The following is a 17,161-nucleotide window of genomic DNA, read 5'->3' as shown; positions in this document are numbered from 1 at the left end:
AACAACTCAATGACTGTTACGTTTTTTATAAACATCGTTTAAAAACCATTTAGTCGACCATTTAGTCTGCCCCCTCCAGGACTAAAAAAATCGATCAAAATCCGTCTCGATTTAGTCGAGGTTGGCCTGATTTAGTCGGTGATTTAGTTGAAGTTCGGTTTATGAATTTAAATGACGTCATTTTTTTAGTTTTAGCTCGAACTACGACTAAAGTCCGGTTTAAGAATACGGGCGTATGACTAACCCCTTTAAAGGAGTCACTTCGGAGGGTTCTATATATCTGTATATACAGTAGGACCCCTACTAATTACATTACAATAAAGCTGGTCATCTTTGCTATATTTATAATGCAATTCATGAATGGATCAAATGATAGAGTATGAACTATTGTGAATCACAATATGGATTTATTAGATTGTCGAGCTAGTTGTATGTTCAATGCCATATTTTGTTACCCATAAATACATTAATGTTATATAAGAGTATAAAGTAAAGTGTAAGCTTTTATATACAGAACATAATAGTATGTTACAATTTGAAGGCATTAAGAGAAGGTTAAAACACCCAATCAAATGCTGTTTTAAGATATTTAACCAGTTATTGCTGTACAACTTTTAGCTGCAACTTGAAATAGCGGTTATTTGATTGAACTCCATTGAACTTGAGCAAATCAGTGTAACATCTTGAATGCTTGACCGCCTGAGAACATTAATTTTGGATAAAATTAATATTTATGCACACAAATTTAGCAGGAATGATTGATAATGGTTGATATAAAAATTGTATAAACCTATGTTGAAATAAACAGTTTATTTGGCTTTAATAAAAAATTGCCCAAGGCCTAAGGTACCTAAGTATCCTCCTCCTTCAATACATTTTTAACCTTAAACTTCCTTCCGCATGATATGAGAGGTCAATGAAATGTCCAATGCAGCTGTCTGTCAACCCCTTCTCTTATGTGTTTCTTTTATGTTTCCAGGCTAAAAAATAATAATTGCCAGGAAATCAATTAAACTTATCAACCATCTTTCATTGACCAGAAAATCACTCATTTTAGTAGGACCTACTTTAAAATAGTAACATTATAACCGATGGAGTTAATAAGCTGAAATCATTTATTTTAATGGAATTGTCAGTTTCGTCAATCAGAGACCTCTAAAGTTAGTTCTACCGGATGTTTACTTCTCTATTCTTTTTTTTTTAACCATTTTAATGTACACCTTTTCCAGTGTACAATTTGTTATGCTATACCAAACCTGATTGGGGCAAGTGCTCATAGAAATACAAAGCAGAATAGAATATGATTTTATCTCTTAGTGTACGTGAATTCTGTAATCTGATTGGTCAATATGTATGAGATATAATTCCGTATTACACCCATTTACTCAGTCAAGCGGATCAGAAGGGTAATACATCCCGTATTACCTGTTTGATGTTTCTATGCGTGCGTTGTTTATGTACAGTATTGTATTGTATTTTTGTCGTTGAGTGCATGCGTAGTTGTGATTTCAACCATCGAATATGAACCCGTATTCTACGGTCCGTCAAAAAAGCTAATCGTAATCGTCGAAAGCTCCCTATTGTTGTTGTGATAGCTAGAGGTCGTCGATTTCAACACTAACACTTACGAAATACGGGAAATATCTACGTTCTGGTTCCATAATCCATTCGGCCTTCGGTCTCCTAGAATATGGAACCAGAACGTATTTATTTCCCGTATTCCGTGAACAAGCAGGGTGTAACTAATAATATTCATTGAATAGAGACATTCAATATTTCAACTCATGAAAATAGTCTCTCCATTCAACATTATTCATTTATATTAATGCAGACTCTAGTAACATTGACTACAGAGCAAACTTATAAAATGTATAATTATGCCATTAATGGGGCAACCATAACAAGTAAAACACAAAATGTGAATAATGTACTGTTCATTGGTTTCAAAAAGTCAAACATTTGTATATAATTTTGAGGCGGTCTTTACCAAAAGGTCTCACAGCACTTTTTATATAACATAGCAAATTTTCATGGTCATAGTTAATACAAAATAATCCCAATGTATATGACTATCAAGATTTGAATGTTAACATTGAACTGTTTTATCTTAATATTTAATCCAAAATTAGAAGCACCGTGCACATTGACAGGATTTATCAAGACTTTTCTATTTTTGTAGACATTTTAGTATTCGTTGTATTGTATTTTACCGTTTTTATCATATTTTTACTATGTTTATATGTGACAAAGTAAGACAATTTTTGAGACAGAGTGCATGACAAAATAAAATAATTTAATTTAATTGAAGTGATATATTAAATGATTTTGGAAAATTTTATACTGTAACACAGTCAGATATTCATTCCACAGTATTAATTAATTTGTAATTTCTTTTCTTTGACAAACTATTCTTGGAATTGTCAAGATGATTGACATGGTTGCTATAAGAACAGATAATGATTATTGTCGGTTTGGAATGTGTCTATTACATTTTGACTTGTTGATTAGTTTCTAATTCACCCAGCCCAAGGGACTTGTTTCTAGGGGACAAGAACAAATCAGGAACCTACAAAAGTACACTTGTACCTGTCAAGTCTATTTATCTCACCATCCACCTTGAAATAGAATCTAGTACCTCATTCTTCGGGAGTGAATATCTATATTATATTAGCATTAAATCAAACTAGTTTGACCAAACACATGTGATGTGTGCAAATATGGTAGTTATATGCCCAAATATGTTAGTGATATGACATCATCATGTCCATATATGGGCACATCACTTTTTTCGCTTTGTCAGAATTATGATATTTTTTTTTTTGGCAAAAAAATTTGTCTTTTTTAATATCAGTTTTTTGCAAAGTCCAAATGGCATTCGCTAATTCTCTACTCAGGCCTGTTTATAATACACATGACATTAAAACAACGATTAATGTTTTTTTCTGCAGACAAATATTAAACAAAATTAGTAGTGTTCTAGGCCTATACCTAAAACTATATTATAGGGTAAGCATTTATTCTGTCTTCATACTGACAGTATGATAAAATTTACATCATGATCAATAAAAACAACAAATTTTATTTTTCATACTGATCGCCACAATCAGTAAGATGATGTCATATCATTTAATTGCATTTTAAATATTATTTTCATAGTATACAGTATTAATGGTCATAATAATTATAGGATGAACATTTGCTAATTTCTTTTTGTTTTCTGCATGTATAATTATACAAGGTCAAAATTCAAACAAATTATAATATAATATATGGCACAATTTATATTTCAACTTCACAATCTAGAATTCCTTGTCATATAAATCAGATTATTAATTTAACATAAACTAAACATTAACGACAGTAGTAATTAATTATTGATAAGAATGAATTAATAGGTGATTTGTCAGGGTGCCGCTTTATATCATTCATATGTTATAAATTTAGAATACCACAATAGATCTAGGATTCACTTATCAATAATTGTGACCATGCTTGTCAACTAAAAGTACACTCTTGTCTTGCCTTTTAAAATCAAGGGACATTTTTCAATTAGCTATCTGGACAACTTCCAACATTCAAAGATCTTTTTTTTTTCTCACTACAACTTTCACATTGTTTTTATCCCCTGAGTTTGAAATGGACTAGTCCAATTATTCAGGGAGTCAAGATATATAAAGTTTTTAGCTTCGACCCATAACATACTCCTAGCAAAGCAGTGTTCTCTTATAGATTGTTATTTTTGGTAGGCTATTTTTAAAATAAGGCAAGATGCCTTTATTGTTAAATTTATACAAGGATTCTTTAAGACAGAAGATGAAAATTTGTCACGAGGTAAGGCATCATTGTTTTTTACGATACCAAATTAAACATTTGAATCAAGTTTGAATTAAATTTAACGGGACAGAGTTGAGAAAACTTTGTCAGTTGTTAATGACATTTGATGTTCTATTTGCTCATACTATTTATAGATTTGATTTCAAATGCATGTTTCAACTCAAGTTTTTAAAAATTGTAATTATCATTGTTTATTGTGAAATGAAAATCAATTTGAGTTACTAATAGTTTACTACTACACTATATTGTTACTAATATCTCTTGATTATTTATATTATTTTTTATGAAAATTAAGATCAGAAAAGTTGCAGTTGATATTTTGTTTTATTCTTACAGATTTTGGGCTTATGATTCAGATAGTTAATAAATCTTTAAAAAAAATACAATCTTATTAATATAATATTGATCGATCGATATGTGTTTGGTATTTATTTCAGTTTATCTGCAAAGTTGCCTATAGGTAAACATGTATATTATAAACATGATGATACAATGTATATGTAAATATTGTTTATCAAACTTTTGCTGAATCATAATTAAAAACTAGGTTATGACATTTTCTCTTACACGTTTCCTTTACCCAAGGACTGTTGATGGATGTTCTGTACATTGTTCTCGGCATTTGAAATAGAATTACATTGTTTTTTTTTTCAAATTGTTTTTTCTAGATTTAAAATGTTCAAATAAGTATGTACATAAACTAGAGTACAGTAGTAACATTTTTTTAGATGAGAAATTACATTCAATACTAATGTTCCTTTAACTAATTTGTTATTCACTTATACCCTTTTATACGGCCATACTGTGTTGAAACACCGGTTCTCGTCAGATCACCAAAGTTAAGCAACGTTGGGCCTGGTTGCGTTCTGGATGGGAGACCGTCTAGAAATTGTGGCGGGTGCTGTATAGAGAGTGATGGTGTAATGGTAATATCGGACTAGCATGTGATAGGCATGGGTTCGAGGTTATCTGTACCATACTAATTGCATCCTTAGGCAAGGTGCTTTACTCTCATTGCCTCGTCCTTCGGATGGGATGTAAAGCCGTTGGTCCCGTGTACTTAACAGTGCACGTTAAAGAACTTGGTACACTTTTCGAAGATGTGCTGATCTGGTAGGCGCTGCACTGCTGGCTGCCGTGGGTCCGTGGAGGGCCTAATCCGAATTTCCTCAGTTTCCAGTTAAGCTTGAGGACAAATATGAATACCTTTACCTTTACCTTTTCACATCCGCATAAATTGTTACATCTTGTAACCAGGTCTGATTTATTAAACGTTTTCATACATGCATACCCGAACATTGTGAAATCTCTGGAGAAAGCATAGTTGCGCACTATATTGTTACTATGATTGGTCAGTTTAATACCAGAGCAATACATGCGTGTTCAGTAACAATTCTGGACAGGAGAATTTACAGAAAATTGTCTTCATGATGATAAAAGTAAATCCTTTCATCATAAAGATATTTCTGGTATGATGTATTAAAACCAAAAAAAAACAACAAATTATTACGTTTTTAGTACATCCTAATCCAAGTAATATTCGTCATCCAATGTTCTTTATATATGATTTGTCTATAACTTTTGATTTTATCAATTTTTTATGAATATTGTAATTATAGATCAATAGAGTCAATAAAGATAATTTCTATTGAGAATAACAAAAACAGCAAACTAATAGTTTGATGGATACATCAAGAATAGCCTCACCTGTGATATCAATCTGTCAACTGTATGAAGCAAAAGTTTTAACAATTCAATATTAATTTGTAATTATAACTACAGCTTTGATTTGGAACTTGTTCAAACTTTATTATAAGAATTTAGCCAGAGACAAATGTGAATACTCTACAATAATTGATGGGAATATTTTTTGTAACAATGAACATAACGCTTTTTGTAAATTATTGTTACATTTTTTATAATTTAAAAGTAATGTAAAACATTGGAGTATATAATATACATAAGCATATATAATATTAAAAATAATAGCAAAAAGTAATAATTATAATAATAATAATCATAATTTCATTCTAGCGGTACTATCTGGATCCCTGTAAAGAGTCAAAATACTACAAAACCATCATGAAAAACTAGTTCACACTTTATAGATAACAAATTACCCATTTTATGTAATTGTTATACTTTTTGTCATTTAAATACGTTTCAGCCAAATACAACAATTAAGTAATCTTAGTTGTTTGCTTATCTGTAAATTTCATGTATAATGCCGTGTTCATTTATAATATTTAATGGTTTTTAACACGTTCACTGCCACGACGTATTTATACGTCAAAAATTGCGTGTCGCTACTTGCCAAGACGTAATACTACGTCAAAATCGTAGCACTTTTGTATTGTATGTAGAATCGCTGGCAGTGGTGATTGGAACAGGAATTATCGCATGGCAGTTTATGAATGATGTACGTAAACGATAATCTAAAAATAAATGTCATATGTTTGTTTGTGTTTATTCCCTCATGCATTGAATATGGTTGATACGATGGCGCCCTCACACTCAATATAATCATCTCAAACATGTCATAAATTGCGCTAATAGTAAATAAAAATAATAAAGGATGAAATGATTCAGTGTGGTTTACTGTTTTTATCTCTCGATGATAGGGTGGGTCAGAGGATGGGGGTCAGATATTGACCCCAGCTTGTGACGTCATTGGAAATAAATACTATAATTACGCTATAATAATAATAATCATTTTTTATTTTAAAATAACACAAAATGGCATGTAATACACAGCCGGTCATTTCTCATCTCTTTGGATTACCGGTACACATTTTATTTACTCGTGATATGCTTTGAAGCAGTTGACTACACAGAGGGAGGGTCTTTGAGGGCAGACAGGACAGTAGTAGCGTGTTTCTTTTCTAACCTGTGCATTTGCGCAGACAACGCATCTTTTGGCACGATTGGCTTTCTTTTCCGAAGCTGGCAGCACATCAAGGTAATGAAATGCGGCCCCGGCCGGGGCAGGTGGGAGTGGGTCCCCTTTCTCCTGAAGAGCAGTATATGCATCTCCTAGCAAACTAACTGTCAGACTGTCACGAAATTCCAAAAGTGACATATTTTTCCCGGTTTTATCTTTATACATTATATGGGAATTTATAATACACATCTCAATTATATGTAGGCCTATCTTTTTATACCAGCGAAGCGTCTTACGTAAAGAAGAATAATAAGACAACATCTGGTCGGACGTGTCAATACCGGACATTCCCATGTTGTAGTCGCCAATAATATTTGGTTTGTTCTGAATTTTACCATTTCGATTCGTAACATCGACCATCTCAACTCTGTGCATGTTCGATATTGTTAGCACGTTTCGTTTGTCCTTCCATTTACAAACGACTACTGATTCGGACCGTTTCCATTCAATTTCTCCTTTCTTCAATTTTCTGTTTATCACATCCTTGGGGTTTTCGGTGCGATCAAATCTGAGCGTTCCACATAAGTATGTAGAATGCTGGGTTAGGTGTTTTGTCAGCCCTACAGAATTATAATAATTGTCCGTATACAAAACATGGCCTTTGTCCAGGTAATCTTTCATAAGTTCTAAAACTATAGCTGCAGTCAGTCCTAGGCCTTCATTATCTTCAATAAACCCAGCTCCAGTGTATATAGCGATTTTTATGATCATACCTCGCGATTCACATAGTTCATAAAATTTCACCCCATACTTGTGGCGTTTATTCTTTATGTACTGTCGAAATAGTAGCCTGCCGCGCCAAAGTACCATTGATTCGTCAAGGCACAATTTCTTTGTTGGATAATAAATGTTCTTCATCGTGTCATTGAAATGATCCACAAGAGGTCGTATCTTGTATAATCTATCATCATGATGTGCTTCATTATCAACGAAGTGCCAGAATCGTAACATTAGTTGAAAACGGTTACGGGACATAACACCGCCGAATAATGTGTTCTTGTACAAGACATTAGAGCTCCAGTAGTGCTCCAATGTTGGTTTATTATTTGGACCAAGTTGAATCATTAGAGCAAGGAACTTCTTCATCTCAACTGCGTTCGTATTGTACCAGGCATGCATACGTGAAGAACGTGTCAACGGTCTGTTTTTATTGATCTCCGATATAGCATATTTGTTCATTTCGGTAACCATCATATCTATTATCGGTGGCGTAATAAACAATTCAAAAAAATCAAAGGGTGATGCATCATCTGGCATTTGGATTTTTAATCCAGGGATCTCTGAAAATATAAAATCTGGTGGGTCCTCTGCAACGTCTGTCCATACATGATGCCCACCACCACGGCGAGCAGCAGCACCACGGCGAGCAGCAGCACCACGCGGCACACGACGAGGTGCACGACCACGTCTTGGACTTCCTACTGGAGATGCATTCCTTCCGCGCCCGACTGCTCGGCCGCGCCCTCCTCTCATTCTTGGGCCACGCCCGCGGGGTACAGGTCTACCACGCATCACCACTGCTGGGCCTACGTCTGTGTCATCCGAAGAAGTGATACTATGATCACTATCTGCATAATCACTACTCATGTCATCTTCACTATATTCATCAATTGATCGCATATCAGAATCTGTATCTACATCATCTTCATCGTCTGCCATAAGTATAGCTATAGCTTGGTCAGCACTAATGTTTTCCGCCATTGTGAACAGCAATGTGGGCAATGATGTACCGCATGCACGTGGACAATGACGTATGAGCGTGGACAATGACGTATATGAACAGTTTGACCGATTTTAGCGCGGAAAATCCCTGACGTATATTTACGTTCCTGGCAAAGTCAATAAAATTGTTGGACCATTGCCAGTGACGTATTTATACGTCTCAACGGTTTTTCCCGCCATCGTATTTTGAATGACATCATGATAGTCTGTGACCAGATGTTACACTTTCAAACTGTAATTTAATATGTAAACGGGACTTGGCACTGGGACAGAAATTACGGAAAATGCCTTGGCAGTCAATGTGTTAAGAAAACCTGAAGACAAAGACCAGAATCTATATTGACATTAGGCCTTTAAATCCTTGTAGTAATACTGTTATGGCATGTTTCTCCAACCACATGTTCTCTGGCATATGTCATTCAAGTAGTTGTCTTAAGAGAAAACCTTTTTTAGTTTTTGGTTTTGGCTTACTTTGGCTGGCCAATTTCCAAAATTAATGTAATATTGCATTTATCCCATGTATGATTTCTCTTAACCCTCTGTTCACATGCACTTAGTCCTTTATAGAAAATGAAAACTCATTTGAATCACATCAAATCCAAGTTAAACTGATATACAAGTACTTGTGTGATCAGTAAACTCTTTACATACAACGACTCCATACTCTGTATTTTGTTCTGTTTCTGCTTTTATGAAACAACAAATTTAGTTATCATTACTTCCTTATGTCTGCTCTCTTTATTTCATCAGTTTTAAATTAACACTGAAAAAAAAACTCCAGATGATGGAGAAAACGGAAGACTTTTCTAGGCTGTTGAGTGATTTTAAAACCATACAACTATTTACAACTGTTTTCTGGTTTTAGTTTAACACTTACCACAACGTTTCTTTAAAGTGTTTAATACATTTTGATTGACTGTTGAGAGAGGAATACATTAACATAGTGTGGTGCATTTCCAAATAACAAAGTATAATTGATAGAAACATCTTTAGTTCTCATGAGATTTTTATACAAATAAACCTTTTTTTTCAATATATTATAAAACTTACATATTTAACACAAACCTGGATGTACTTTAAATCAACCATTTATAGGTTTTATTACCATAGATATTTTTAGTTTAATTAATCTTTGTAAAACTTGGAATATTGTTTTGTTGAATGTACAAGTTGCCATTTCAACTGTATGGAAGCCCCTTCTCCATCTGTTTCCCACCCTTAAATATATAGTAGGTCTATTATTATAGTTTAACCATTTATAATTTCTATAAGAACTTATAAAGAATATATTTCTACCTTTTTATATTTTACAAAAAGTTAAAATTCAAAGTATTAAAAACCATTATACATCTGGCATTTGACTGATGGAATGAACAGTTGTTGAAGGGAAGAAAAGATAAGAAGTGAAAGTAAGAGTTGAATCATCAAGGAAGATGGCAATCTCTTTCACTTATTTCTACATCTCTAAAAAAACAAAAAGACAGTCTTAAACCTGACCAGTATTCTTTATTCTTTCGCTTCATACTGACACAAAACCCCAACTTTATATTAATGTTTTCACACAAAATGTTCAAGGGAAAAACTCACCCCTTTATTTTGGTGCTTCAGTTTTAGACCATCTATCTGTAGATTCACAGAGACAGCTACCTTTAATATCAAGAGTCAGTTTTATTTATTTTAGTATCAAAATAAACATTACTACTCTAAAACCTTTATCATATTAAAATGTTACTAAACCTTAAACTAAGGATTTAATTTATTTAATTGATGATAAGGAAACAACGGATATTTAAATTGGCATGAAGAATTCATCAGAATGTTGTAATTTTTTTTTATTTCTGATTGCCAACACACAGCCAATGGTTGAATTAAAATACAGCTATTATTGTATTCTGAACTAATGCATGAATTAGAAATTAGTCTTCCTGATTTTAATGTCTAAATTATCTATAATAATAATAATATGTTTTTAATCTTTGACATTTAAATCAGATTTCAAAATGTGTTGAAAGTCCGTCTTCAACTCAAAAATTACATTCTTCGCTTTCAAAGAAAGAACTCAACCCAAAAGAGACCGTTTGTTTATGGAAAGAATGAAAGTAAATTAATTAGATTATGGTCACATTTAGACCTTGACACGCCCACTAATACAAACACATTATGGGTCTTTAGAGATATCAAGGGAAAAAGTTGTAATATCCAGGTACTGTGCTGACCGATAAATTTAAACTTATTATATAGTTTGTATTCAAGGGGAAACCATCCAGTCTTGGCTTGTCAGTTGAAATGTGGTGGAAAATATGTAGTTTATTAGATTTGAAACTTCCTCTAATTCTTGCTGTTATATGAGTTGTGTTCTCTTTTATTGTTCGCTAAAAGGTTTCAGTCCCAAAGACATATAAATGAAAGCTTCATAACTACAGTAAAAAACAGTAGACAACTATAAGGGCTATGCTGTGTGAGAATCACAACCCAACAAAACTATGGGGTAACAGCTATGAGTGTTCACTGGCTAAACCCAGGGGCCCAGAGGTCACGGCGCACCAGAGCATGAGCAGTCCAATGCAACTACCCAGCATTGGAGGGCACTTGAGGAGTGCTAATTAAACAAGGGGTCTTAAGCCACTGAACTTATTTAAGATAAAGTAATACAGTGTTGTATGTTTCCCTTTATATTTAATATATAAAATAATTCTATTTTCAGACTGACCCAGCTGCTAAGATTCTTCCGGAACCAGTTTTCAACACAAATGCCACAGATATACTGTACAGTGGGTGGCTGAAGACACATCAAGGGGTGCTATTCAAGTCATGGCAAAAGTGTTGGTTCGTGCTTGCAGATGGTCACCTTCATTACTTCAAACTTCTAGGTTCGATGCCTTTAGAGGGTACAAAGCTTAGTTCCAGATTAGCTTCACAACCAGATGAACCAGAAGGCTGCATCCTCGATATAAAACCAGGTATGGGCTTCACAATTAAAAAATTATTATTAAACATAATATAAAGATCTATCACACTCAATTAATCTTTGTCAACGACGTGTTATATTACTATAAATATTATCAGTTATTATTTTGATATTTTCTTTGTTTAGACCTACTATATAATAATAATAATTCTATAGGGACTGTTTGACAGTTACTCACCATATTAAATTAATAAATATATCATATAGGAATAATCAGGTTTATATAGGACTAATAGGGAAAGTTAGTGGGGGATGGATAACTTACCTCCTTATTCCCAAATGACCTTAATAAACGTCTCATGGTTATATTATTATTAATTATTAACCAGTTTAGGTCAAATGTCAAGTTTTTGATATATCCAATAATCTTCTATATTAGATATACTTTATTAATTTTATTTCAGTTCAATTTTGAAGAAAATTTATATCTAGATTAAGCACACAAGGATGTGAGTAAGGTAGGGGTTCCGACCCTGTGCAATTGATGTGAGTAAGGCAGAGGGTCTGACCCTGTCCAATTCAAAGAGTCTGCTCGTCAACATGATAATGTACACCAGGCTTAAATGTTTTTAATCTTTTTTATTTTGGAGTTATCTGTTAGATCGTCAATGTTCATGGCTGTTTCACTGAGGACATTTGTTGTATTTTGTCTGGAGTAAGCTGTCAAAAAGAATGAATGTTCATTGATGTGGGAATTCACTTTTATAGCGATAATAAAATCACAACCACTTTAATATATTTATCAGAGAGTCAATCCAACAGTTGTTTATCTAAACACACACAAACAGAAATATTATAACACTTAAGGGTATAATGTACATATCTCATCCTTCAGATTAGAATTTTAGCTGTTGCTACTCTATAATTATATGAAATGTTCAGAATCAATAAAAATACTACAATATATATTTTTTGATTTTTATATTAAGTGTATATATTATTGCTATTACAATTTACTGTTAATTTTTCACATTAAAAAAAAAATTAAAATGAATGTTTCTTTCTGTTTAATTGTTTCCAGGAAATGACCAGAAACCAGTGAATGGTTGCTACAACAAACCTTTGAGTCTCTGTGCTGCTAGTCAGTTTGAAGCAGAAAAATGGGAAAGGCAAATACGAAGGATAAGAGGAGGTACAAATTTGCAACCTTGTTGATAAATATTAAAATAATTACCATATATTGTGATAGTAGTACTGTTAGGTTACACCTTCCCAAATATTTTGTACAAGTAAGCAATTAGGAAGTGCTTAGTAGTTCAGTAGCGGCGGCAGCAGCAGCAGCATGTAAGTTGACAATTTTAATACGAAAAATGTCATTGAAAAACTTTTTGTCATTGTGTATTTGCGTTTTACATATCTTGGAAACATTCTTGTTGACAGTGGCACAACGCATATGAGCACTCACTGGGTAAACCCAGGGGCCGCTGTGCAATGGCCAGAGGAAAAAAACAGACATTAAAGGCCAGGTGCGGGCAAAAAAATTTCTATTGATCATACATTCCAATAATTATCGATCTATAGTTTCCCCTATGTTTCATAATTTTGGGGATTTTATTTGTGTTACACGAGCTTTTTGAAAATAAGCACTTTCTTATCAGTGGGGGGATAGTTCAAATTACACAGAAAAATCTCTATTCTTTTGTACACAAATTTTGTAAATAGAGAGGAATTTTAAAAAGCTATGAAAAATAAACGGTGTGGTAAAAAATGTTATCAGATAACTAAATATAGGTAATATAACTTGAATATTACATTTCTGATATTTTTATTCAACTTCAAATATTATATTTAAAATTCATGCCTGTACCTGAGCTTTAAAATATGTTTAAAAAACCTAAAAACGTTTCAGACCCCCAGCGTGAGAGGTCCACTTAATGTCTATAAACCAGCGGCCTCAAGTGTCTGTGTTATGCCACTGCTTGTTGATGCTACGCTTTTATAAACTCTTGTACTATCACCTAGTCGAATGTAGAACACATTTTCAGACAAGAATAATCAGTTTCATCTTTTTTGAGATAATATTTGAGATTAAAAAAATATACTAAAGACATACAGCCATGTGATATCCTGTTTAGTCATTGCGTCTCAGGAGCTGTGGGATTTAAGCTGGAAATGAGTCTCCTTACCGCAAAGTGCGTCAGAATTTTCATTAAAGAAAATCTCTAGGCCGTTGACAGATCAAAGACCCCCTCTAATAGCAGATAAGCAGATAACGTGGCATGCCATATTGTCATTCCTTTGGATAAAAAGTGATAGATAGAGGATTTTAGTTTCCTTTTTATGCATGGATTTATCAGAATTCCATGTGTTTTTTATTTCAAACATAATGTGATTAGCTGTAGGGATCATGTAGGCCTAGGCTGTTACCTAGAATCCAAACTAACTTACGCATTAAAGAAAGGTAGATGACCTGAAGCATTTTTTTGATGTTTTAAGCATTTTTTATTTTAAAGTAATCCGAATTTTTAAATAAACAAAATGCTTGATTGATCTCTATGAAATTTAGGTGTGTTTGGCCAAAGTTTAGAAGATACAATAACAGATGAAAGTGATACAACAACCAGGTTAATTCCGTATGTAGTGGAAACATGCGTGGATTATCTGCGAAAAAATGGTCTAACAGAGGAAGGCATCTTCAGGTAAAACATTATTAAAGATGTATTGTCCCGCAAAAACATGAAAAATGAAGATTAATAAAGTCAGATTTTAAATCGGTTATTTTGTAGTTTTAATAAAGTTATTCACTTCCGTAGAAAAAAAATTAATTAAATAATGTTTAAAACGACGGAATAAGCAGTTAAATTCAACAAAAAACCAATTGCCTGGCAGCCAATTTAACTATTTTTTGCTTTAAATTTTTTCAGGTAAATACAATTTTTTATAACTTGACATTAGAATGGCAAATATTCAAAAAACTTTGTTAAGAATTAGTTTTTCAGGGAGACAATACATCTTTAACTCAACATAAAAAAATTATCATTAACAATAACCATATGATATAATATCATTGTATTTATTTAATAACCAGCGTTAGCATGAAATCATGATAAAAACATTTTCATCAAATTTTATATATTAATTAGCATAAAATAAAGGAAACTACCTTATTGTTATTCATACAATGAGTCATTTGATGTAGACCTACATTATAATGTATTTTTTTCTCTCTTTCTTTTATAAATTTGGCAAACCCCTTATTTTTATGGACTGTTTTTTCAATCAAATATACTTCTGATTATTTTGTAACAAAATATATATACTGTATATACTTTATAGACAAGACAAAAGGGATGATCAAATTTACAAAAGTGAAAAAAGGGTATAATTTCTGGTATGTAGCCTTTAAACGTATTATCAAAAATTGTTCCATAGTAGTTTGTTAATTTTAATATCCATATATATTTTATAGGTTAAATGGAAGAGCAGGACTCGTTCAAGAACTTCAGGATGCATTTGATTGTGGACAAAGACCAAATTTAGACAATTTTGAAGTCGATGTTCATACTGTTGCGTCTTTATTAAAACGTTATTTTCAGATGTTACCAGAACCTGTTGTACCATGGGCGCATTACAAATTCTTTGAGAATGCCATCAGGACTCTCTTTCAAAATGAGGACCGCGGTCGACATGAACTTATTATCCAGATCGCCTTGCTTCCTCGAATCAATTACAATCTTCTGAAATTTCTTTGCGATTTTCTTCATGATGTTCATAAATACGAGAGACAAAATAAGATGGGTCTTGGAAATCTGGCAAATGTTTTTGCACCACATATTCTTCGACCTCGTCGAGCTGGTGGGTTTATATTACTGGGTAGCACTGCGCTAAGCCTTCAACTTGTCCACTACTTAATTAAAAACCCTGCTGGTATGTTCCCTCCAACAAACATGATCAACTTTGATGCAGGCTCAGTTGCACGACCACGATCAATCATCTCAATGCATTACACTAACGAAGCAGAAACGTACGTAAACTTGAGGCATACAGTAAATAACATGCACATAAAAGACAAATCACAAAATGTATCGTACCGGAGAAATAAAGACCCTCGCAAACGGTATGGTTTCTCTTTCCACGATCAATCAGAAATGGCCGAAGAAATTGTGAATCAAATGAAAAAAGAAAATTCTACAGAAGAAATTTATCAGAATCAAATTCAGATGAACAATGAATTATATGATGAACTTCAGGTAGATAGCGGCAAAAAGAAATGCTCATCCATCACGTCAAATGGGTATGTTGTACCAAAAGTGACAAACGGTAACATACAAGATGATGAACTTAATTATTTAAACATTGAATTTTCATTGAATAATCAGGATAATCGATCAACATATGAAAAGCGCAAGAGCATCGAACTCACTAATCAGCTCTTGTTACTTCAGAAGAAATTGACACAGAAAGAAGAAGATTTTCAACGACAGAAAAAGAAATGTGAGAAATTCCAACGGCAAATGGATTCATTAAAGTTGAGACTTTATGGAGAGGTAACTATAATAATATTATTTATACATACATACATACTTTTGTTCCAAATTAAATTATTGTGTGCGGGTATTTTTCAAGATGGACATCCATTAGACAGTGTATACCACGATCGGAAAACACCCCTATTTGGGGCAAATCATTTAACCTAAATTCGTTTCCATCATCATGTCGAACTTGCTTGGGCTTAAATTGTCAATAACTAATTATCTAACTCAATTTAATTAGTAAACAGGGTTACATCAGGTGGTTAAAATCAGTACCGAATGTACGAACCAACTTTATATACCATCGAGTAAAAATTCTAGAAGTAAGACGCGATTTACCAAAATTTTCAATTACGTAAATTTATATATAGATGCTTTCTTTTAGGTACCCTGGATATTTCACAGGCTTGCCATGCGTGTGTATTTAGTATTTTGTATTATAGCAGTGCAAATACAGTAATTCAATTACCTTTACTGTATTGAATAGATCAACTTGATAGTATATGAATACTTGATAAATTTCCTAGAAAAGAAATAAATTTAAAATGTTTTTTAAAAAAAGAGCTAAACCCTATCTTTCCACCTTGGCACTTGTTGCCTAATATGACGCATTCTTGCATACTCTGTTCATCCAAAAAGCTTTGTATTTTAATTCTGCCAATACTATTCAATAATTCCAATGGGAATTTAACCAACCCATTCTTTACTTTAATTTGCTAAAGCTCTGTCTACACTATCAAACTATATGGAAAAAAAAGTGATATGCTCATATATGGACACATGTCATATTACTACCATTTTGGGCACATCACACTTTTTTTTTGTCAAGCTAGTTATATAGTGTAGACTAAGCTTAATGTTTGTGAATTTGATATATTGTACATTTATTGCAGTAACCAAAAACAACCTATAAAGCTCTGTCTACACTATCTAACTACAGTAGTTTGAAAAGAAATATGGTAGTGATATGATAACATCGTGTCTACATACAGTATGGGCACATTACATTTTTTTTGTCACATAAAGTTTGATAGTGTAGAAAGCTTTAATATGAAGATTAAACATATGAACTGGATGGCTTTAATATGAATTTAGTTAATAGCTTACATTAAATGTTCAACCCAATAATCGTCAGTTAGAAATCTCTATGAATCTAGGTTTTTCTCACGACATAACTCTCACGTTTTAAATCTATTTTATGAAATTTGGGCTTATGTTTGTCTT

The 17,161-nt window shown here is 32.8% G+C and overlaps 2 protein-coding genes across 5 annotated transcripts in view; one reads left to right on the top strand and one right to left on the bottom strand.

Annotated features, from left to right (window-relative positions):
• The window catches only part of LOC140052055 (rho GTPase-activating protein 24-like), a 34,360-nt gene that overhangs the window by 14,929 nt on the left and 2,270 nt on the right, over positions 1–17,161 (top strand). For 3 of the 4 annotated variants that reach the window (XM_072097435.1, XM_072097439.1, XM_072097437.1), the window contains exons 2-5: positions 11,202–11,457; positions 12,487–12,597; positions 13,972–14,104; positions 14,875–15,952. In XM_072097435.1, the coding sequence (XP_071953536.1) occupies positions 11,202–11,457; positions 12,487–12,597; positions 13,972–14,104; positions 14,875–15,952 (1,578 nt within the window). Of the gene's footprint in view, positions 1–3,682; positions 3,832–11,201; positions 11,458–12,486; positions 12,598–13,971; positions 14,105–14,874; positions 15,953–17,161 lie in introns of those variants that run through there. The other variant, XM_072097436.1, reaches the window with a different exon arrangement.
• Positions 6,622–8,476, bottom strand: LOC140051703 (piggyBac transposable element-derived protein 4-like). The gene has a single exon (XM_072096994.1). The coding sequence runs from the start codon at positions 8,474–8,476 to the stop codon at positions 6,632–6,634; it is 1,845 nt and encodes a 614-aa protein (XP_071953095.1). The 3' UTR covers positions 6,622–6,631.

This window comes from Antedon mediterranea, chromosome 6 (assembly GCF_964355755.1).
Source record: "Antedon mediterranea chromosome 6, ecAntMedi1.1, whole genome shotgun sequence".
Taxonomy (NCBI): Eukaryota; Metazoa; Echinodermata; class Crinoidea; order Comatulida; family Antedonidae; genus Antedon; species Antedon mediterranea.
This window is presented reverse-complemented; position numbering and strand designations above follow the sequence as displayed.